Source organism: Camelus ferus, chromosome 6 (genome assembly GCF_009834535.1).
Source record: "Camelus ferus isolate YT-003-E chromosome 6, BCGSAC_Cfer_1.0, whole genome shotgun sequence".
NCBI lineage: Eukaryota > Metazoa > Chordata > Mammalia > Artiodactyla > Camelidae > Camelus > Camelus ferus.
This window is the reverse complement of record NC_045701.1, coordinates 62451621-62476148: the sequence shown is the minus strand read 5'-3', so window position 1 is coordinate 62476148 and position 24528 is coordinate 62451621. Positions and strand designations below refer to the sequence as shown.

The following is a 24528-nucleotide window of genomic DNA, read 5'->3' as shown; positions in this document are numbered from 1 at the left end:
CACAGCATGTGCTAGTCTGTTCTCTTTCAAAACAAAAAAGGTAAGGCTGACTTTAGTTGCTTTTTTAATGGAATTAGACACAAGAAATGCTACTACTATGGCTAATTAAAAAATTTAAAATATGTCTACAGGAGAAATGAAATCTAAAAGCTACCTTTTATAGATAATATGCCTAGAAATTCCAAGGAGATAAATTAAAATTTTACATAGACAAGAAATGTGTTTAACAAATGTATCATAGGTTATAACAAAAATTGATAACACCAAATGCATTCTTTTTTTTAACCAAATGTTTTCTTATATATTTTTATCATCAAAAGTATATTACCAAACATGCACCGATAGGGGAATGGCTAATCAGTTAATTATAATAAATCCATAATATCCATAGTTTAAGAACTATTCCATTCTTAAAAAGAAAATGGTAGATTTATATGTACTAATCTTCAAAAATATCCAAGATTTGTAAGTGAGAAAAGCACATTTCAGAATGACAATATAGCATTATTCTGAGTATATTAACTACAACAACATAAGTACATGTGTGTAATTGAATAGCAAACTAGAAGGACATACATCAAAACGGGAAGTAACAGTACTTACTTCTGGGGAGCAAATGACATCAGGGAGGGTGGAGGGAGTAGGAGACTTTCATTTTTAACTCTATATACTAACTAACTATAAACTATGTACATAACTATTTAAAATTTTTACCCTTGGGATACATACATGAAATACTTGCATAATTAAAAATAAATAAATAAACCAAAACTTTACATTGGTATAAAAAAATTTAAAATGTGGGTGCTAGTCTAATTTAGGACCACATAAATTTCTTTAAAGATTACTATGTAAAACTTTAATGGACAAAATAAATTATATGAATAAATGGAGACTACATCTTATAGCTCTTTGGGAAGATTCAAAATAGTAAAGATGACACTATTTCCTAAGCTAAAGTATAGGTTTTAATACAACAGACAATAAAAGGTTCTTGGTAGATAACTCTTAGAACTTGATTAATAGTGAAATTTACCTTAAATAGGCAAGATCACCAAATACAAGGTTTCTGGAGGTAACAGGAGTGAGCACTTGTTTTCAGCTAAATTGTTTCCTTTCCAGCCTGGCTCACTGCCTTCAATCCCTGAGGTCCACCCCTCCTCACCTCTCCTGCTTTGGGTGCCCAAGCTCTGTCTATACCTCTATTGCACCTGTCCCCAGTCATTGGCTTCCTTACCTGGTGACGCCTCCAATAGACTGTATGCTCTTAAAGAGGATAGACTATTCTCCTTGTACCCTGGCACTTAGCACCATGATTAAGACAGAGCAACAATGTTTGTTAAATAAAGCAAAGCAAAATATAAACTATATAGTTTTCTGTTTAAAACAGGAAAACTGATCAATAAAATTCAATAGGAATTCCCCAAAACAGGTCAAAATATTAGAAAAATTCAACATCTAATAAACAAGAAGGGTTACAATAGAAAAAAATCATTAATAAAAATTACTGGAAAGTTGGATATTTGTAAAGAAAAAGTATCTTAGATTCATAGCTCATCTGATCTGATATCTTATAAACAAATTTCAAATGGATCAAAGCCTTAACATTTTTTAAAACTCTATTTTCAAAAACTAAGAAAGAAAGGTAAGGAGTTTAGCCCAGGAATGCATAGAATCAGCCCAGGAATGCAAGAACTTGTATGACTATCAAATAGCATCAGAAATAAGATGGAAATGCTCAAATAAATAAAAATTTAAAACATTTTCATAATGTGTAAAAACATAAATATCAAAATGAAAGCAACAAACTAGAAAAACAAGTGACCAATCCTAGCTGTATGAAACATATATTAGATAAATTCTCTTTCCACTTGATAAATGGTTAAAACTAGACGAAGAACAGACAGTAAATTATTTTACACAGAAAAGGAGCACAAACTCTACAGTCATGAAAGATATCCAAAGTCAAATAAAATATCTTTAAGATTTTTATACACCTATAAGCTATCAAAAATATTAAACTAATAAAACCAAGTATGCTTATTGCTGACGGTGATATAGAACGTTTTGGGAGTTTGGGGGGGGGTTGTTGTTGTTGTTGGATACAGAATGTTTTAACCTTTTTAAAGAGCAATCTGGCAATATGTAACAAGTGCTATAAAATTGTTCATGCCTTCTAGGCAAATACATTCTGGGTAATAAGCCACAAGTAAACAGTACAAATGAACAAAGTTATTTATATAAAGATCCTCAATGCAAAAACATTGTAGAGCAGAAAAACTGAAGCCACACAAATGTACATAAGACGAATGGTTAAGCAAACTGGTATATTACAAAACAGAATAACTACAGTGGCTCCTCAAAGCAGCAGGTGAGATTAACTAAGCAGAATAACAGAAGAAGGTATATAGAAAAAACATGAAATACAAAAAAGCATAAATAATACAAATATTATTTTGTGTTTTGAAAATGTGGAGGAATGTGGAGAGAAATCATGTACTGCATTCTTTTCCAATAAAGCTTAAAAAAAAAAAAAAAGAGGTCTGGCCATGACCATGGCATGGATCTTGAGCCAGCTGTGAAAGCACTACTCTGAGAAGGAAATTTTGGGTGAAGCATTGGAGCTTTCCCTCCTGCGATCCCAAACTTTCCTGTGATGAGACACTTTAAATTTTTAATTACAGTAGTTTATAACATGTTATCCTAAGGTAAAAATTATCTTCCCACAAGCAAGGTCGTCTTATAATCCTCACCTTACTTGCTTGTACCCACAACTGTTGCTGCAAAACAAGCAGCAGAAGGGCAGGGGACACACCCAATACCCTTGTCAACATGGGCCCATCACTCATTCTCCCACCCAGGGCAGCCAAGTGGCCCTTGTCTGGCAGCTGGAAGCCTTCCTGGTGGAAAGCAAGATTCCATTGAGCTGATATAACTTGAGAGAAAAGTCATTTAAACCCAAGTAGCGGAAGGTTGTTAAAATATCAGTCACAACTGAAACACACAATATTGTAAATTAACTATATTTCAATTAAAAAAAAATCAGCCAAGATTCTGGGATTCTTCCTATACTCACTTGCCTCTCACAAAGGAGACACCACATGTGTCTGTACAACAAAAAAGACACCCAATTACTCTGTACAACAAAAAAGGAAACTTTCTAAGAGCACCAAAAGTCAAAGTTAAGGACTGTAAGGATATGGATATACAAACATGTGAAGAAACAATGAAATCCTAAATGTGTGCTTACTTTCCGCAGCACATGTGATGCTTATCAGGCATTCCCAAGCCCAGGACCAGCACACAGTACTTCTGCGCCAAGCATTTCTGCGCTAGTTCTAACTTACTGATAACCAGTTTCATCTCTTTTTTCTCTACAAGGCCCCTGAAAAGAAAAATAATAATTTGGATTAATTTTGACAAATGTCTCTATTAACTAGTGAAAAGTCAGAAGTATAAACTATTTGGAAAGAAGCAGAAGTGAGTCAACACATCTCACTCATCCTTTCATTTATTGAGCAGTGGCAGAGGAAGGTCCTCAAAGTCCTTTGATATTTATCACTGTAATCAGCATCTCAAGTTTATGGTGAATTTTCACTTTTTGATAGATCCTTTATACATTGTGCTATGTATCCGTAATTTTATACACAGTCCTAATCTATATGGAACAGTTCAACTAACAAAGTCCCTATTCTAGTAGTTTCTGAGGCAGTTAGCAGCCCACTTCCCTGCTGTTTTGCTAATACAGCCATGGAGACTCTTTCCCACCTTAGCTTTCCTTGGGTTCCTGATGTTACTGTTCAGTAAGTTTGGGGGAATCAGTGTTTGAACTACTCAACGTTTGCCCACCTCAGTTCTGTGTTTGCTAAGGAGGCATTTGTGGACTACTACTCTGGGAACTTTGGCATCAATTATATTTACCTTGCTTCCTTGTGAAAACACAGCCCCAGTTCCCATTGAATTGCAAATGAACTTTCTAAAAGACAACCTGTTCCTAGGTTACAGCATGTCTGAAGTCTAATTTTAGAAGTCTTTGCAGTACAATACAGCATGAAACAATACTGCCATAAATACATTCCAATGATTCCTACTGGAAAATGAAGTGTCACTAGCTTTTTTCTTGCCCTTCTACTTTCAGAAAGATTTAAACCAAATGAAATGCACTCTAAACAGCAGGGACAGCATATTGCCCCTTCTGATGTTAACCACTAGACTGACCACATGAGGATAAAGCGTGTGGGTTTAAAGATAATATACGTTTCAAAGTCAAAACATTATTACATGTGGTGAGAAGGCTTGTGAGTCACTGGAATAAAATGAGTTTCTGGAATAGATTAAACAGGTTCCAACTTTAAATGCCCAAATACACACACATGCCCCCACCAACACCCCAATGGCCATCACTGTGCCTGCTCCCTGTTTTCTTCAGCAGTACCACCCTCATCCTTCACCTGTACTTTGCCAGAGTAGCCTGTAGTTAATCTCTTCTATTGCTGTTGAAAACAAAGCAAACTAATTAGCAACAATGAAGAAATGCTTTGAAATGTTTAGGTCAATGGCTCTCAAGTTTTAATATATGTAAGAATTGCCTGGGGTACTTGCTAACAAGTGTTGATTCCCAACACCACTCCTTCAAGATTTTGGTTCAGTAGGTCTGCGTAGAGCCTGGCATTTAACTTTATTTTTTATTGAAGTGTAGTTGATTTACAACGTTAGTTTCGGGCGTACAGCAAAGCGATTCAGTTATACATACATTTTTTTTTTCAGATTCTTTCCCACTATATGTTATTACAAGAAATTGAATATAGTTCCCTGTGCTATACAGTAGGGCTTTGTTTTTTATTTTATATATAGTAATGTGTATATGTTAATCCCAAACTCCTAATTTATCCCTCCCCTGCCCTTCCCCTTTGGTAACCATAGTTTGTTTTCTATGTCCATGAGTCTGTTTCTGGTTTGTAAATAAAATTTGTATCATTTTTTTTTAGATTCCACATATTAGTGATATCATATTCTATTTCTCTTTCTTTGTCTGACTTACTTCACTTAATATTATAATTTCTAGGTCCATCCATGTTGCTGCAAATGGCATTATTTCATTCTTTTTTATGGTTGAGTAATATTCCATTGTACATATACCACATCTTTATTCATTCATCTGTCAATGGACATTTAGGTTGTTTCCATGTCTTGGTTATTGTAAATAGTGCTGCTGTGAACACTGGGGTGCATGTGTCCTTTCAAATTATAGTTTTCTCTGGACATATGCCCAGGAGTGGGGTTGCCAGATCATATAAGTTTATTTTTAGTTTTTTAAGAAATCTCCATACTTTCCCTCCATGACCCTGGCATTTAAAATAAGCCCAGGTATAATCCACTGGAAAAAAAATTTTGGTAATAATTTCAAGTGCCATACAATTGGTTATAAACTTTGATCCAATAATCTTTCCTAGAAATTTATCCTTTTTAAAAAATTATCCAAAGTTAGGGGAGAAATCTAAAGCATGAAGATATTCAGTGCAATTATTATTTCTCTATTTGTCTATCAGAAAAACTGGAGATGCCCAAAATATATAAAATAGAGGGACTACAGAGTAGGAATACAGGCTGTAGAAATATAGCCAGGTACTGTTTAGGACTTGACATTAACCTAACACATGAGTCCCCGTGGAACTTAAGCCAGGCACCAAAGTCTATACTTTTAATGACTATACTATACCGCCTCTTAATAGGTACATCAATAAGTCATTAACATACACTGGCTTGATGGAAAGTTTTGCCACCATTAAAAATTATAATTACAAGATTGTAATGATTTAAAAATGCTTATAATATGATGTTTAAAACTGCATACATAATTGTACCTTTGTTCAGAAGCTATAAATCCTAATTACAAATGGATAAACTCAAGAATAGAGAGTAGGGTTGACTGGTAGGGAGTGTGGGTACACTACACAGTGGTTTCGGCACAGGCTTTGGAGTTAAACCAAACTGCCTCAGCTCCACCACTAACTAGGCATGTAATCTCCAGCGAGCTCTTTAACCTCTCTGAGCCTTAGCTTCATCTGTAAAATGGGAATAAGGCTGCTTCTTCTGCAATTAGGGCTTTATCATCTAAAGTCATCAAATGGTGGCTATGATATCCTTCTGCACCTCTTCCTGCCCTGCCTCACAGGTTGTAGGTTTCCTCCCAAGTGCCAACCACTAGGGGAAGATAATATGCATTACCTCATCTAATCTGGATGATAACTGCAAAGTGAGTGCTATTATTATCCCTATGTTATACCTCATTAATTTGACTGAAATTAATTTTTTTCTTAAAGTTATTTATGTCCAGATATCTCAATGTAATTTATATTTGTTTATATTAGAATAAATAAACCAATTGACTGCTGGAAGCCTGAAAATGAAGTTATTATACATTTTTTAGAATCACACCACAGAACCATTAATTTTAAGGCTTGGATTTTTTCTTTGTCTTTCTGTAACTGATTCCTTCTAAGAAAATCTACCACATACCACTGTGTTCTAATAAGTTTTAGTATATTTTAAAAATAACTAAGAAACCTTTCTTCTCTGTTATCTATTGCTATAAATTAAGAAATGAAACAATGTCTCTGCTTGATTAGCAATAACCCACAGAATTGGCAAACACCATACAAAATATAAGCTAATATGCTTCCAAAGTCTATTCAGTTTCTTCCTGGTAAACAGTAAGACTCCTCAAACCTTCTGAGCCCACAGCTGACTGAGCCCACAGCTGACTGAGCCCATTTGCTTGCTACCACAGAAACACTTCATGATCTCTGGATGCTCTGCTGGATACTGCATATTATAATGGCTTTACTGGAGCAGCAGTGTTTGAATTATTTATTTGGTTCTTTACAAAACTGTCATCCAAATACATGTATCTATGCATAAAATGTTTTTCAAACTGCTTATTTACATGCAAGGATTTTGCATTTTGAAAACATTCTACAGTAACAAATTGATGACTCTACCCGGCATTCCTAACAGCTAAATCATTGGGTTGGTTCCACATGCACTGGGGAGGGCAGCCTGGGCACTGGGAAGTTCCATGGCTTGTAAAGGTCACCAAGCCTGAGAGGCATTGTTCTGCCTTGGACTCTGAGTTCCCAGATTCTTGCCCTGTATAGCTCTGAACCACCTCCACCTCCGGGGATTAAATTCTTCATATGTAGCCTAAGAAGTCTTGTTTTCTTCTGATATGGAATATCATTTTGGTCATATCTGTTAATTTTTAAAATTCTGAGTTTTTTTTATTAGATGCTTACAAACTCTTTAGCAAGAACTTTGTAAGCATGAAAAGCATAGAAACAATATCTATATCGGCACAGTCCCACACAGTAGCTGTGAGCCACAGCAGCCACTGAGCACTTACTGTGGCTGGTCCACACTGAGGTACGCTGAAATTGTAAAACAGACACCATTTCAAACACTTACTACAAAAAAGGAAGGTATTTCATCAGTAATTTCCTAATATTGACTGCAGTTTGCAATGATAGTATTTTTGAGTCAACTGGGATAAATAAAATATCTTCTTAAAATTAATTTGACCTGTATCTTTTCACATTTTAAAAATGTGGCTATTAGAAAATTTTAAATTCCACACGTGGCTCTCGCCTATTGGCATACCCTTCTACTGGGCAGTGCTCGTCTATATTTGGAATATTTAGTTCACAGAATACCCATCTGAATTATTCAGTGAGCTTTAAAACCAGTAAGCTCCTCCCTGTAAAATGTTCTAGTAAAATCCAAAGATTTAAAAATTCCCATCATCTCTTTACCCTAGACAAAGGTTAGCTTTAATATAGACAGTGATAAAGCTTCAAAGTGCACCGCAAAGTCCTACTCACACCATACAGCTTTTGGGTTTCTTTTCCAGCGAGATTTTTTCCAAGTAGTAATATAAATAGTATAATAACGCCATGAGGAAATTGTCAAGATGCTTATTCCTGTGGGGAGATTAAAAGAAAATAAAAGATTGATAACATATTTCAAACAAAAAGTTTGTTATAAAAATACACACGGACACAAAACATAAGAATATTATACCTATCACACAACTAATTTACCATTTAAAATTCTATCTACTGTAACCATTGAAGATATAAGACATATCTGATTTCTGTAAACAAAACTTTTTGGGAGCTCACAGTCTGAATTATAGTTTTACTTATTCATAAGTTTTCATTTTAAAAAAGTTTTACAGTACAGGTAATTTTTTTCATTGTTTAAAAAATGTACACAAATGTAGCAAGTAAATAGCCTCTCTTTCTCACTCCTTTCTCACCATCCTACTCCCTAGTGGCAGCCACTGTTAAGAGTCTGGCATGAATCCTTCCTAAACTTGCTAGAGCAAAGACAATCACATGTAACATCCTCCCCCACCAACACACATCCATATGCATGAATATATGCCTTAAATTTTTTTTTTTTTTGGTAACAAATGGGATAATGCTGTATACACAAGTCTTTGCAACATGCTTCTGTTACTTACCTATGTAGCATGGACCTCTTCCCATGATACCATGTAAAGATTTTCATCATTCTTTTAAACAGCTGGATAAAACATTCTACAGCTCATAATTTATTTAACTAATCTTCTACTGATGGATTTTTTTAGGTCTTTTAAAAATATTATAGACTTTGCTGCAGTAATTACCCTTTTAGCCACATCTCTGAGTAACTGCCTAGAAGAGAAACTGCTAGGACATAGAATATCTGCATATTAAAGTTTCATAAGTTTTGCTCTCCAAAAAGACTGCATTAATTTATAATCCTACCTCATTTGTTTTAAAACTAGGAGCCTTTGTTTTCTTTCTAAATATTCTTACAAGATCTTTGTTGCTTCCCTTCTAGCCCCAAATGGAAGTTCTGACTCTAGTGTGCTTTCCTTAAACCATAACTTGAGAGTAGGATGAAGGTGAGAATGACAGACTTTTTTTTCATATTAGTAACTACTGTCCTCGGTTGGGTTCTCCCAGAAACACATCATGAGATAAAGATTTGAGAGACAGTAGTTTACTTGGAAGTGATCACAGGAAATGTCTGTAGGGGAGTGGGGAAGCAAGACAGGAAAGGGATGTTAACAAGTTCGTTATCACTGTGCACAAATTTAGTTCAGTCCCATGGAGGACTCTGGAAGACCATGCAGAAAACTCAGGATTATCCTAACAGACGGAAGCTGGAATATTTACCTACCAACTGTCCCCCCGGCACATCACTGATTGGAGGCTGCTTTAGGGGCACTGACTCCCTAGGGGCCCAAGGCTGCCTTGTAGTCAAGTTGAGTGTGCTCCTGCCATAGAAAGAAGCTGCAGGTAGGGAATTCTCAGGTGTCTGTCTCCACTGAATGCTGAAGGAATGAGAGGGCTGCCAATAGCACAGGACACCCAGCTACCACTGAGCATTCACAAGTGCAGGTGCCATGTGAAGCACCCTCCACGCGCAAGCACACGGAGACACCATTATTCCAATTTAGTATCTGAGGAAACTGAGGTTTAGGAAGGCCAGGAAGCTCACCCAGGGTCAAACATCTAGTACTTGTTGTGGCTGCCAAACATAACTAGTGGAGAAAACTGATCTTCAGTAAATGAGTACACCCTTTAGCTAATATATATGTGGTGCAGTCTTTTTTTTAAAAATGATTTTTAAAAATTTCTCTTTGTCCATTTTATTTATTATTTTTTTGGTGGGGGGGTAGTTAGGTTTATTTATTTACTTATTTTCAATGGAGGTACTGAGGATTGAACCCAGGACCTCATGCATGCTAGGCATGCACTCTACCGCTAAGCTATATCCTCCCCCACATAGTGCAGTCTTAGTGGGACTCCAACAATGTGCTTTCCATACTCCTTGCCCTGGGACTTTATTTTGGGCTCCCGTGACTTCTGGCTTCCTCTCTTTGGTCTCAGTCTCTGAAACTGAGTCCTGAGAGCTTGGCTTGCATAAAGCCAGCCCTTTCTCCAAAAATCAGATTTGCCATCATTAATTAGATGGAATTACTTCAAAATAAAAGATAAAAGATCTAAAATGTCTCACAAGCATTACATACCTCATAAACGTTGAAAAAGAACAGATACGCTGCATCTCAGTATCTTGTAGCAAAAGCAAAGCAACAACTGGAAGGAGAGAAGATGGACAATTGAAAGAGGGACAAACAGCTGCCCCAGAGGTTGGCACCAGATAAGTCATGTAAGGATGATGAAACAGTGACTCACATTTAGCATCGTGGAGTGTAACGTTGCCCTGCTGACTCCGTTTCTCTAAGCCTTTGGCTGACATATCCTCTCTTAAAGCAAACCTTTTATCTGTCAACCTGTTTTGGAATAGAACGGTGTCTAGTAGAGCTCTGAAAGGTTTTAGTTGTATTTAATCTATCCTGAGGCACATGAGATGTTTACTGTAAAGTAAGGAGAGTCTGAGTGTCACGCATGGGTTTTGTTTAATGTAGGATCATTTTGGAATAAGTTTTATTACACATTATATTTACTATGCTAGAGGTAGGAGGAATGCACAAGGCCTGACATAAAATGTAAATACCAATTTCACCCTAAATAGATCATTTAAATCATCTATTTATGACATAGCTTTCATTTTCAGATTTTTTAAAAAGTATAAGAAGCTGAAAATTTGCTAATAGCCAAATGATCACAGGGATACATTTACAGGGATAACTGTAACTCCCACCATAATTGTGAAATAGTGCATGTTCTTTCCTTGATGGGTATTTGCATCTCAACCTAAGATGATGGGAATGCTATTTTTGTAGAACTGGTAGAGGCTTAGGCCATTCTGCTGAGACGCACTTTCAGCAACATTGTCGCGGCGGTTGTTTAAGCTACCTGTCTGAAGCTGTACCATCAATTTCAGCAAAGTGAACTGCTTTGCCTCTCTTTCCTCTTTCCTTGAATTCTACCGCAGGTGTAAAACTGTAATAGAAATGAGGAAATTAGGATCTTAACCTTTTCTTGGGGGAAGACTGATCATAGCATGACCATAGCTCATGGAACCACAGGACTAGCACATATTGTGAGTGGAGTCCCGGAGAGAATTTGAAGCACAGCAGTACTCAATTCATGTACTTACATGTGGATCAATCATCTAGAAAAAGATTAAAATTTCAGACTTTATATTCCACCTCTACATAATCAGTAGCCTCCAGAACACCACCACACACAAAACATTTCCATCTGAAAACGTTGCAGCAACTTCACACGAAATAGAAAGCTCATGATCGGTTTGGAAGAATTTATTTCCTGAGTACTCATTATGCTTCAAAGTGCTTTTAAGCACGATCCCATTCAACCCTCACAGCAACTCTATGAGGAAAATATTACCATATTTACAATTTTTATGCATGAGAAAGATTGAAGCTTAGAAAGAGATTAAGTAACTTGACCAAGATCACTTAGCAAGTGCCAGAGCCAGGACTGGGGCCCAGGTTCTCCAGCCACAGAGCCATGAGCTTACCCACCAGGCAGTCCAGTCTCCAGAGCAGCCACCTCCGTTGTCATAGCTGTGGACTCTTCTAGAAGCCTTAACTATCTCTAGGAAGGTTTCAGGACCCTTTACTTAACTCCAGGTTTCTTACACTCTAGAGTCATTGTAAAAGCATTACTGAGCAATAGCGGGCGTAACTAACAACGGGCACAATTAAGTGACAAGTAAATATATACTGAGGCCATACTCTGTGTCAGGCATTGCTGTAACATTGAAAATAAGGGATGTCTAATTAGAGTCAATGCACAGGCTCTCAGGAGCTCAGCAACTGTTTAATAGGAAAACAGAGAAAAGCATTTTGAAGACCAGCAGGATGTGGTTCCTGCCTTACAGAGAGTGCATTTTCTGGGAGAACTGTAGTGTCTACCAAACATGTTGATTTGGTGGCTGTTGTGGATTATGTCTTTTATTTTTCTGGCTGAAACAATGCCATGTTGATGATATCATCCAGAAGCTCAACCTCTCCCACAGTACATGTCCTTCTGTTAAATGCAGTCATAGTAATAGAAGCACTTTCTCTCAAACTTCAGTCATTCTCTAATCATATATATACGCTTATCATCTCCTTGTCAATATAACAGTTTTGAATTTCCTTTGAAATTTTTCTAGGATTGACTGCCTATCAAGTTACCAATGGCATTTTTCACATAACTAAAACAAAAAATTGTTAAATTTGTATGGAAACACAAAAGACCCTGAATAACCAAAACAATCTTGAGAAAGAAGAACAGAGCTGGAGAAATCAGTCCACGACTTCAGACAATACTATAAAGCTATAGTAATCAAAACAGTATGGTACTGACACAAAAACATACACACAGATCAATGGAACAGGATAGAAAGCCCAGAAATAAATCCCACACACTTATCATCAATCAATCTACAACAAAGGAGGCAAGAATATACAATGGAGAAAAAACAGTCTCTTCAATAAGTGGTACTGGGAAAACTGGACAGCTACAGGTAAAAGAATGAAACTAGAACAATTTCAACACCATATTAAAAAAAAACTCAAAATGGATTAAAGACCTAATTGTAAGACCAGATACTATAGAGTTCAAGATTTATAGATACTAACAGGTATATACAGAATAGATAAACAAGTTTATACTGTATAGCATAGGGGAATATATTCAAGATCTTGTAGTAGCTCATGGTGAAAAAGAATATGAAAATGAATATATATATTCATGCATGACTGAAAAATTGTGTTGTACACCAGAAATTGACACAACATTGTAAACTGACTATAACTCAGTAAAAAATCAATCAATCCATTAATTAATTTAAAAAAAAGACCAAATACTATAAAACTCCTAGAGGAAAATATAGGCAGAAGACTCTGACATAAATTGCAGCAATATTTTTTCCGACCCATCTCCTGGAGTAATGTAAACAAAAGCAAAAATAAACAAATGGGACTTAATTAAACTTAAAAGCTTTGGCACAGCAAAGGAAACCATAAACAAAATGAAAAGAAAACTCTATTTGGAAAAGATACATGCACCCCAATGTTCACAACAGCACTATTTCCAATAGTCAAGACATGGAAACAACCTAAATGTCCATCAACAGATGAATGAATTAAGAAGATGTGGTGTATATATAATGGAATATTACTGAGCCATAAAGAAGAATGAAATAATGCCATCTACAGCAACATGGATGGACCTAGAAATTGTAATATTAAGTGAAGTAAGTCAGACAAAGAAAGAGAAGTATCATATGATATCACTAATATGTGGAATCTAAAAAAATGATACAAACGAATGTATTTACAAAACAGAAATAGACTCACAGACATAGAAAACAAACTTATAGTTAACCAAAGGGGAAATCAGGGTAGGGGGGAGGGATAAATTAGGAGTTTGGGATTAACATATACACATTACTATATATAAAATAAACAACAAAGACCCACTGTATAGCACAGGGAACTATATTCAATCTCTTGTAATAATCTAAGATGGAAAAGAATCTGAAAAATGTACATATATATATATAAAACTGAATCACTTTGCTATACATCTGAAACTAACATAACATTGCAAATTAACTATACTTCAATAAATAATGGTTAAAATTTTTTTCTGAGGTTGGTTATCCACAAACTCATTATTTTAGAGAAATACTTCCCCTTGGAAATAATTAAGTTAATCCATTTGGTACTTTCTTCTTTCAGGAGTTTTTGCCAGCATCCTGGCAATATTCAGGTTGTGAAATAGGTTAGAATCTAAAAGCATGTACATGATGTCACCTCAAGGGAACAATTTTCTGTATTTTTCTTTGTTTCTTTCAGACCACTGGCACCACGTTGGTCAGTGGGTGATTTCTAAACTTTTCATTCTTTCCTGTGCTCTTCTTATCACTGGTCTCCAAGCATTGGGTATTTAGTGGGAGAGAGTATACTGAAATATTGAGGGGGTGGTGGGAAAAAAGAAATGAAAGGATACCAAATGGGGATGGTGGCAACCTCCAAAGAGAGATGGGGACCAGAGGAGGCAGAGAGGTGGCACAGTGATGGAGAGAGCTATCTTCTACATCTGTATACTTTTGTGTTATTCGTGTTTTTTTTAATAACAAGAATGTACTGACTTATTATCTGTGTACCTAAAAAGAAGTTGATAGAGATATATAGGAAGAAACAGTATGTGGTTATTGACAGACCATTTCAATAGCCTCTAACAAAATGCTCAAATCCCTCAAACATTCAGACATTTTCTAACGACTCTTTGAAGTCCATTCTGCTTGCTGGATGTCTAATGCGCAGATTAGTACCTCCTTCCTGAATATAACAGCCCCCAAATAAGAACACGAAGTTGTTTTCAGTGCTTCCTTGGATCATCACAGTGTTTTGGCCACTTACAAGCCATTGACTGTTAACTTTTCTACCAGGCTAAAGAAGTCTCAGGTCACCAGCCCTTCCCAGGGTTTCTCTTCTCTGGAAGATGAAAGAAAGGTACACCCAATTTCAGTTAATTTCAAATGAAATTGCTGCCCTCCTACCCTTGTCTCAGTCCCATCCCTATAATTCAAGGTTTCCTGCCTTATTAGTTGCCTGAGATGATTTGAGATGAGAGAGCCTTAAAATAAGAAATTTGAAAGGATACATTTGGAATCTTATAGATTAGATCTATGAACCAAGTCAAATGAACTTATAATTATATAAGCATAAGATCATAGATAGAGGACATCTAAAAGATCATCTAGTACATGGCTGTCGTTTTACTAAAGGAGAACTAACGCTCAGAAAGGCTGACCATGTCTCAGTGATTGAAATTTGTGGCAGGCAAGTGTCTGCCCTTAGCCAACAGGCTGGCATTTACTGCTAAACCGCTAGTCCTTATTTTCTGACCTGTGGACATGCCTTCCCACACTGCCTGGGTGGCTTTTCACTTGACTGAAGTCATCCTCCAATTCAGATAGTGAGATGGACTTCTCCCAGTGAGTGCCCTGCCATAGCCCTAAAAGCAGCCTATGCCCACAGTACATTTGGAATAACTTAAGAAGCATCACTAGTAATAACTGAAAATTGTCCTTTGAACTGCACCTCTGATAGGCTCCCAAACCAGTTCTGTACCTTCCTCCAATCTCCATAGTCTCCCCTTCAATTTGGCAACCCATTTAGAATCACAGACCACACTGTGTTGATGTACTTTCCTAATATTACAGCACAATCACGTCATTTCCCTTTGCCCTGAAATAAATGAGAAAACGCAGTCATGTTTTCTCCTGGAAGTCATTACTAAAATGCAGAGGGTTGAACCACTCTTGGCTTCCACACAAGTGAGAGGTTTTCAGTGGTCACTAGAGTCTTTTCTTAGGCTATAAAAAACAAGAGAAGTTCGGGGCTTCTCAACATGTAGTTTCCTCGACTGTATGTCCTCAGGGGAGTCAGTGACCTTGGCAAAGACTCAGAGGCTGCTGGTTCTCTCCCCAGTTGGGAGCAGGGGCACTTGAAACATGAAGGGACAGGACTATGGACACTGTATCACAGAGAAGCACGTCATGTGGGCCAACCCAGATGTGGCTTGTGAATAAAGGTATTCCCTCTTTAACAAGGAAGAAATGGGCATGCATGCTGATGAATTATGCAACACCCTCATTTACTCCTCACAAGGCATTATTATTTCATTTTGTAGATAAGGGAACTGATAATTAACAAGGCTAAGTAACTTGACAAATGATAATCACCTAGTAGGTGGCAAACTAGGATTTGAACCCACATTTCCCTCCAAACCACTCTCCACTGTCTCTTCCCTAACTGCCTATTAGGAAATAATTATCATGCCTTCTCTGCCCATTACTGTGTGTCATTTTTTTGTATGGAGGTGATGGGTATGCTGTTATAACCTCATACAGTTATTCCCCCTCAGGGTATAATCTGCAAAGGTCAAATTCTGCCTGTAAGTGGGGAATTAGGTCTCTCAAGGGTAGGTTTTCCATTGTCATTCATCCAGGAAAGATGCCAGGAACTGCAAGGTGGGGAAGAGGAAAGGGATCATCTTCCCTTGATCTGAATTTGAGAGTATACAGATGTCTGCAAACTCCTGTTGGCTAGTGGATGTAAAATGTGGTCTACCTCATGTGGAGGAAGATTAAAACCCTAGAAGGGATTTCCAGGGTCTTAAATTGACAAGATAGAATTTGAACACCGCTGAGATCAAGCTGTTACTTTGTAAAGCAGATTATCTGGATTCATGACACGCTTAATTCCCTCCAGCCCCCAACTCCAGCTGCTCTTCCTTAGACTCCTTCAGAAGCTCCTTCACCCAGGCATGCTCCCTGCATGAGGGCCTTTCTCAAGGTTGTGTCTGATTATTCTTCACACTTCCTGTGAGTAATTCCATCTACTCTACTAATACCGATAATTCACAAATTTATATATAAGGTTCAGATCTTTCTCCAGACTTATGAATTGATCCATATGCCTATTGGACACCTCCGCTTGGGCATCCGACAGACACTTCAAACACAGCATGTCCAAAAGTGAACTAATTCCCCTTTTAATCTGTAGTCCCTACTCCTACTTCCCCATCTCAGCAAATGGGTACCACCATCCACCAGGCACCCAAGCCAGAAAACAGTGTCTATCCTTGATTCCTCCATACCCTTAGCCCTCACAACCCACTAATCACTTAATTCCTTAATATATCTTGAACTTGACTGCTTCCCTCTCTTCCCATTGTCACCATCTTAACTTTAGCCACCATCACCTGTCAACTGAATTTCCGCAACTGCTTCTTCACTGATATCCCTGCCTCCAGTCTTGTCTCCCTCCAAGACTTTCCAAGCTGCAGCCAGAGTCATTTTCCTAAGATGTGGTTCTCATCACAATTTACTTCCCTGTTTAAAACCTTTTGATGGCTCCCCTGTGCCCTCTGAATAAAGTTCAAATTCTTCAGCATGGTATGCAAGACCTCTCATGATCTTGCCCTGGTTTAAAACCTCTACTTCATCTCTTTAACACGCGCCTGGAACTCTGTACTCAGCCTACTGAACTCCTTGCAGTCTCAGATATGTCTGGGCCTCGGCACATGCTGTTCTTTCTGCCAGGAATACACACTCCTCCTCCCCAACCCAATCTCCATTCACCTTCCCAACTCTTTCTCCTCCTCAGGTCTTGGATATCACCTCCCCTGGCTTCAGATAATGACCCCATTTGGGTACTGGGTCAGGGCCCTTGGATGAACAGTTTTCCTCAGCCCCGGTTCCATCCCAGGTGGCTGTGGTGGCAGTTACTGATGAGTGAGACCTGAAGGGAGCAGCAGTCTCAGGGGCAAGAGTCAGGGTCAGGAGCACTGCTACCAAAAGATTCTCCTTACAACGGTAGCCTGGAAGGGTCTGGTTTATTTTCAGTAAGAAGAGCAGCATAGATATATCTTCCTGTACCTTCAAACTCCCAGGCTTTCCTGTCTGTATCACTTCCTTCCCACCACACTCAGTGGAAAAGCTAATCCGCACGCTTGATCCCATTCCCAATTCCTTCTCTTCTATTCTTGCTCCCCAGACTTGGGATTTTCCTACCTTTATGACAAAACCAGCGACAAAAACCCCCTTCCCTTAGTACTGGGTCCCCTAAAGGCTACTACCTCTTTCCTTTCTCACTGGTAAACTTACTGATAAGAGATACTATTTTTGCTTGTTTCTCCTCTTTATCTCAGATTCTCTCTGCAAGCTACTATTATCTGATTTCTACTCCACTGCCCTCCTGAAACTGCTCCTCACCTAGGACCCCAGTGATCTCTTGTTAAATCCAAAGGATTCTTCTCAGTATTTGCCCCACCCTGAGCTCTCTTTAGCATCTGACATTGCTGACCACTCCCCACTCCAATTCCCTTTCTTATTTTACCTTTGAAGCCCTTTGTGTCTCAGGGTTTTAACTCCAACACTTCTAATCATGCTTTCTCTTTGGCTAGCTCCTCTTTCTTCACTTGTCTGCTATTCCTGAGAATCACGTGAAGATACCTATCAAAACCTTAAGAGGTGCACACTGATTCAGAGATGTAGCAAACTGTAATGTAAGGAGAAGATTATGCGGATCCTGATTGGAACAAACTTTAAAAATATTAGACAATAACCAGAAAGTCCTACTGTATAGCACAGGGAACTATATTCAATATCTTATAATAACTTATAATGAAAAAGAATACATATAAATGTATAATTGAATCACTATGCTGTACACCAGAAACTAACACAACATTGTAAATCAACTATACTTCAATTATATATATATATTAGACAATAGGAGACATCTGAATACAAACTGAATATGTGACAATGTTAAGAAATTACTATTTATATTTTTAGGCATGTAAATAGGAATTTAGTTTTTAAGAGAGCTTATTTTTTTGACATACATACTGAAATATTTGCAGGTGAAATATCTGGAATTTGTTTCAAAATAATCAGGGGTAGAGTAGAAGAGGGTATAGATGATATGAAGTTAACCTTAATTAATGATTGTTGGTGCTGTGCCATGGGTGCATTGGGGTTCATTATCCCATTCTCCCTACTTTTCTTTGAAATCTTCCAATATAAAAAGTTTAAAATGTTTATATATTTTTTTAATGTTAAATAATGCTAGAAAAAAAAACTGGCAACAAAATCAGACCTACAGTGTGCAAACTTCAGATATTGGAATTATCAGTCACAGGATGTAAAATAAATATAACCAGTATGTTGAACGTTGGTTCAATGGTAACCCTTAACATTGGTGCATTGGTGGTTTCTGGGGGTAGAACTTGGCAAAAACTTCACCTCCTAGTTTGTACATTTATGTATGTACTTGTTTTTCAGTAATTGTGTGCAACTTTGTAATGAGAAAAATAGATATGTAAATGCAGAATATAGTAAGTTAAAAACGTATGTGTGTGTACACACACAGAGAGGAAGATTTGGAACTATACAATAAATGTTACATGTTAACAGCTATACTCGTTCTGTGTGGGATTGTAAAGCTTTTTTAATTTGTTTTTGCTTAATGGTATTTTCTGATTTCTAAAGTAATATGATTGAAAAAACTTATTTCATAATTTTTAAAGTAGGTATTCTCTAGGCCACTGTCATTTCACTTCCCACTGTAATTTAGCACCAGCTACTCTCATGAATGCCAAACCCCTGCTTATTGAATTCTTGACCTGGAGGTTTCACAGGCAGGGACAGTCTGCCCTCTCTATCCTCAGTTGCGTAACCCGCAGATACAGACGGCTGACTGTACTGTGTCATTTCATAGAAGGGACTTGAGCATCTGTGGATTTTGGTATCTGTGGGGTGGTCCTGGAACCATCCCTTTCAGATACTGAGGGATGACTATACCTCAAACTCTGCACATTTGAAAAAGTAAACTTGTTACCTTTACCCCTTCCATAAACATACGGGCTCTTCCACCTTTACCTCAATGGACAATATCATCACCCACTCAGTGACCCAGACATTCTTGCCTTCTCTCTCTGTCTCACAGCTAGTCTCACTAGCTATTCCCTCTGTACACAAGACTGGATTTATCTCCAAGTTGCCTCTAGAATGACTCTTTGACTCTCTGTTCTTCTGCAAGTCTCCATCTCCCCTTCGGACTGCTGCATAATTGTCTCGTCTCCCTAGTTCTAATCTCGCCCTTCCATGCTCCCATGCCGTAGAGCACAGATACAACCCCATCATGTATGCCTGTAAAGGTTTGTGATGTGATACTGAACAGAACCGGGTATGAGAGCAGTGACTGAATAGGCCTTCACCTCTGCAGCTCCCATCCTGACCACTGTCTCCTCTCCACCTTCTCTGCCTCTGCCCTGTCTCATTGCCATGAATTGGGATGACATAAGTGTCTGCAGCATTGTCTCTGAAAAAAGAGCATGTTCCAGGTCATAAGTCCTCTCTGACTTCAAACCTACATTTTAATGTGTGTTGGGACATGCTTTGACTTTAAAAGGGAATCAGTACCTACCTTTCCAACAAATCCAAACGCTAACTCTGGCCTAAAACCTACAGAAGTCTGCTTTCCTCTTCCTTAGCATCGTCCTTACTAGCTGGACTCCCAAGGTAATCCTGATACTCACCCTCACCACACTGAGTTGCTCAAACACAAAGCAGCTCCACCATGGAAGGGTGGCCCCTCATCTATTCTTCATGGTACTCCTTTCCTCATCTTTCCTAACTACCCCCAATTTGTGTACTTTACACAGTCTGGAGTTTGGGCTCATTTGTTTTTGTTTTGCTTTTTAAATTGAGGTATAGCTTATATGTAGTAAAGTGTATAAATCTTAAGTGGACAGCTTGATGAATTTTTTACTACGTATATATCCAGGTAACCACCACCCAGATCAATATATAGTCCATTTCCAACACCTCAGAAGGTTCTCTTATAACTTCCCCCATCCCTGCCAATTGATAGTCCCCCAAATGTAACCACTATTCTGAACTCTATCATCACAGTTCCTTTATGTCTATTATTTTAAACTGTCTTATAAATGGAATCACACAATACTTACATTTTTGTATCTGGTCTTTTTTTGTTTAACATTATGTCATACAATCTACCTTTTAAATTATATCATCCCATGCATATTCTACAAAATTAGTGGAAATCAATCGAGCCAATTTAAAGAATAATTTGGTAACAAACCCAAAGAAACTCTGATTTATGAATATGAATGTTTTTGAAAAAGAAAGTCAGTGTGAAACTGATATTTGTGAATTTGTTGGTAGGCTCATACAGGAAATAGTGCCACTTGGGTAGGTGGTTATTAGATTAGTGATGAAAATTAGCTTGAAAAATATTACAAATGAACTACATTTACAAAGAAGATCAGTAAGCAAAAAGTATGGTCCGATTTTCATCATAAAAAGAGAGGACTGAAATGGCCTTTAAATATATGAAGACTGAGGAAAGGAAAAGTTGGCACTAGAAATTCATACCTACATTTTCTTGTGCTTTAACATGTATTTTGACTCCTGTGATTATCTTGCTGTCTAACCCCAAAGCTATCTTGATGTCTTTCTCACTATCTCACACTCACTGAATGTGATGTTTTAGGAGCTACTCGCAGAATCTTCTGTGACCTACCTGAGAACAAAAATTGCAACCACTGCTTTGGACATGACAGATTACTCAAACACTGAAATACGTATTCTATGAAATATAAGCTTTCAATTTTGATTCTAATGTAATGGCTTAGCCTTTATTTATGTTTAGTTGACAGTAAATATTTCATTATATTTATAATGTAACTATAAGTTACGTCTACATAGCCAATTCCCTTCCTGAGCTCCAATCCCATTTGTCCAGCAGCCTGAGATGTGTCCATGTGAGCACACCATAGCATCCTCAAACACAACACCAGTTTTGCCTTTTATTCTGTATGTGGGTAAAAGGCAATTCCAGCCACCCAATCACCCAAGCCAGACATCAGGGAATCAATTCAAGCACCCACTTCTCAATCTCCCTTCACATCCAGGCACTATATCTATCAATTCTATCCGAACAGACTGTCAGTTTCATCACCTAAGTGTTTCTTAGTCCTGCATCCTTCTCTCTAGTCCTCCCACATGGACTTAGTTCTGACTCTCACTGTTTCTTACCCAGATAACTATCTTTAATCCTCCTGCAATTAGCCTTCTACTTGGCCCAGTGCTTGAATCTAGTTGGTTGTTCAATAAACATTTGGTACATGCCTATTCTGTGAAGTTCTGTGGGTGGCTCCAAGATATGAAGATGACTAAAACAGTTCCTGCCATTGAGGGCTTACAGTCTAGCAGAGGAAGACAGTGTATACAGCGGAAAAGATATTGGCATCAGATAAATCTTGGTTCAAAATGTCCTTCTGCTACTTACTGGCTGAATGACTTTGGTTCAATTACTCCCTGAGCCTTGTTTCTTCATCTATGAAATGGAGATATTAACCCTCACTTTCCATGGCTGTTTTAAGAATCAGAAAAATATACGAGTGTCTGAGACATAATAGGTGCATAGCTGGTTAACGGTTAGTATTCTTAGGTTAGCGATACACTCTTTAATAGAGCCATTATTCTCCCAATGGAGAATTAAAATTAGTTTTTCTATCTAATAAATTTACCTTGTAAAAATTACTGTCTGTGGCAGCAGATGTAATATGGTCCCATTAATGTAAAACTCCATTTCTATAACTCAAAAAGGCAATTTTATAAAGTCATTAAGAATATGGACTCTGAGCCCAATAGACCTAGGTTTAAATCATCTTAGTCACCTTTGAGCTGTGTGATTTGGTCAAGTCACTTAGTTTTCCTCAAACTACTTAACCCTTTGACATCGGTTTCTTTACCTGTAAAAGTGGATTAACATGCAGCAGTTTCAAAGGGTTGGCAAACTGATTAACACGGTGTCTGGTACATGAGAAGCAGTTGACAAATGTTATCAGAAAGTGATACATGGAAGGCTGGTCACCAAAATGGTTATCTCTAGACAGTGGGATTTCAGCAGATAGTGATTTTATTCTTTATACTCCTCTGTATTGCTTGATTTTTTTTTTACCTAAAGCATATGTAATTTTCATAAAAGTGATAATAAAGTCTTATTAAAATTACCTTCTGAATTCAAGACTCCTGGTTTCATCTCTCCAGTACCACATCCCTAACCGTAATCCCAAATGCTGTAAAATGAAATGATCACAGCAAAAATAAAGGTTCAATTTACAATCCACAAGTCACAGTGAACTTTTAACAATACTTCCCACTAGTTGCTCTTTAACTCTATTCAGTAAAGATGTAGGATATTAAACTTTTCTTAACTTGAACCTAGGATTTTATCTTTTTATTGTTTTTAGGTGATGTTTCAACAGAAAAAAAGGAAGGGAGGGAGGAAAGTAGGGGAGAAAGGAAGAGAAGGAAGGAATCTTCACTCAGCCTGCACTACCTCAAAGCTCATCATAACAATTTACTGATTATTGGGACTCAGACAATAATCTGGTGCTCAAGGCAGCCTCAACTGTTCAGAGGGGTTAGATACTCCTAACAGGAGCCTGGTAACCCTGCCCCTGCCCTTCAGAGCCGTGGGCGAAGTCAAGTTTACCCCTTCCAAGACGCGGGCGCTACGAGTCCGGAGCCTTTCCTTTCGGGGTACCCCTCCCACCGCAGGGCGGCTTCCTCCGCAGGAGGTCTATTTATTTTGCAATCAATCAATTAGAGGGGGTGAGGGGGTAGTTTCGTATATCTAGATATCTACGCGGGGAGCCGGAATTCAGTTCTGACCGTTTGCTGAACACACCTCCATCGTTTGGCTTCCGTAGACAACTATGCCCCGTCTCCCTGTGTGCGGCTCGCCCGGGGCTAGGGCGGCGCCCCTCCTAGGGAGGGGATGGAGGGCGCGGACCACCGAGCCCGGTCCGGCGCCGCAGGGCGGCTTTTCCACCGCGCGCGGGTGGAGGCGGCCCGGGCTGCACTTACATCCGGGTGAGGGCCGCCCGCGCGTCCAACCGCCGCCTCCTCGAACAAAACTCGGGCACAAGGTACGTGGTGTTCCGCAAGCCGCCTCATAGCGTCGCGGAGGCAACCGTCCGCGGGCGCGGGAAACGGCGGCCGAGGGCGGGCCCTGCTTCCTCCGCGGGCTGGCGGCCGGCCCGGCGTCGCTCCCGCCCCTTCTGACAGTCTTTGCTGTGGCGGCTCACTGGCGCCTCACAGCAAAGCTGCCCGGGGTTTCTTTCTTTAGGGTTCAGTTCTTCGTTCCTTTCCACCGTGAAGTAAACCACTTCACTGTTTTTTTGTTTTTAATTAGAATAACTAGATTCAGTTCCATAGAGAGGATTCCCTTCCTTCCAAACTTTAATAGCACTAAATTAAGTTCAAATCCAGGTTGGGACTAGGTTGATGGGAGTGGCGGGGCGGAAGGGGAGGAAGAGTGGAAATAAGGTTTTAAGAACTTGGTTCTGTTGCATAACTTAGATGTGGAACCTAGGGCTAGACAACACCGACCTCGCTTCTGAAGATATTCAAAGAGGGGTTATGTGAATTTTTAAGGAGTAATGTGTGTAAAGCAGCACCATTAATAAGTACTCAGAATTAGCTTTGCTCAAAGAAATTTGTGTCTATGGGTAGTCAATTGACATTTCTACATTTACACTTTTCAAATCATGTCTTGTAATTTCTTCTTGCAGCTGAGTTGATATGCAGATTCTGGTTGGTATTTTTTTTCCCCTTCCAACATTGATGTAAGCAATGCTAGATGACACTACATGATTGGGAATGCCTAATACATTCTTTTGTTTTACCCCAAGGCTTAATTAGCATTAAATGGTTGCTCAGTAATTAGTTGATGATTGTGTACTTAGCTTTTAAAATATAGCAATAGATCTGCTTCTGCCTACCCCCACCGTCCCAGTCTCACTACTTGATAAAACATAATCTGGTCACCATGGTATAAAACTGTAATCTCCTAGATTTATGTTCCACTCACTTGAGTCTACTGTCTAGCTGTTCCAGTTGGCTCAAATACAAAGAAACCCACCTATATACTGGCAGTGCTGCTTTGAC

The 24528-nt window shown here is 38.4% G+C and overlaps 1 protein-coding gene across 6 annotated transcripts in view; it reads right to left on the bottom strand.

Moving 5' to 3' along the window:
• PPP1R36 (protein phosphatase 1 regulatory subunit 36) overlaps window positions 1-24033 on the bottom strand; it is a 32530-nt gene extending 8497 nt beyond the window's left edge. Inside the window, exons 1-7 of one of the 6 annotated variants that reach the window (XM_032482182.1) lie at window positions 23446-24030; window positions 22588-22652; window positions 10869-10955; window positions 10245-10342; window positions 10079-10145; window positions 7878-7976; window positions 3251-3385 (exon numbers count right to left, since the gene is read on the bottom strand). In XM_032482182.1, the coding sequence (XP_032338073.1) occupies window positions 3251-3385; window positions 7878-7976; window positions 10079-10145; window positions 10245-10342; window positions 10869-10955; window positions 22588-22652; window positions 23446-23535 (641 nt within the window). In that variant the 5' untranslated portion in view covers window positions 23536-24030. Of the gene's footprint in view, window positions 1-3250; window positions 3386-7877; window positions 7977-10078; window positions 10146-10244; window positions 10343-10868; window positions 10956-22587; window positions 22653-23266 lie in introns of all 6 variants that reach the window. The other 5 variants (XM_006177765.3, XM_032482184.1, XM_032482183.1 and 2 more) reach the window with 5 other exon arrangements.
• Window positions 24034-24528: the final 495 nt, after the last annotated feature.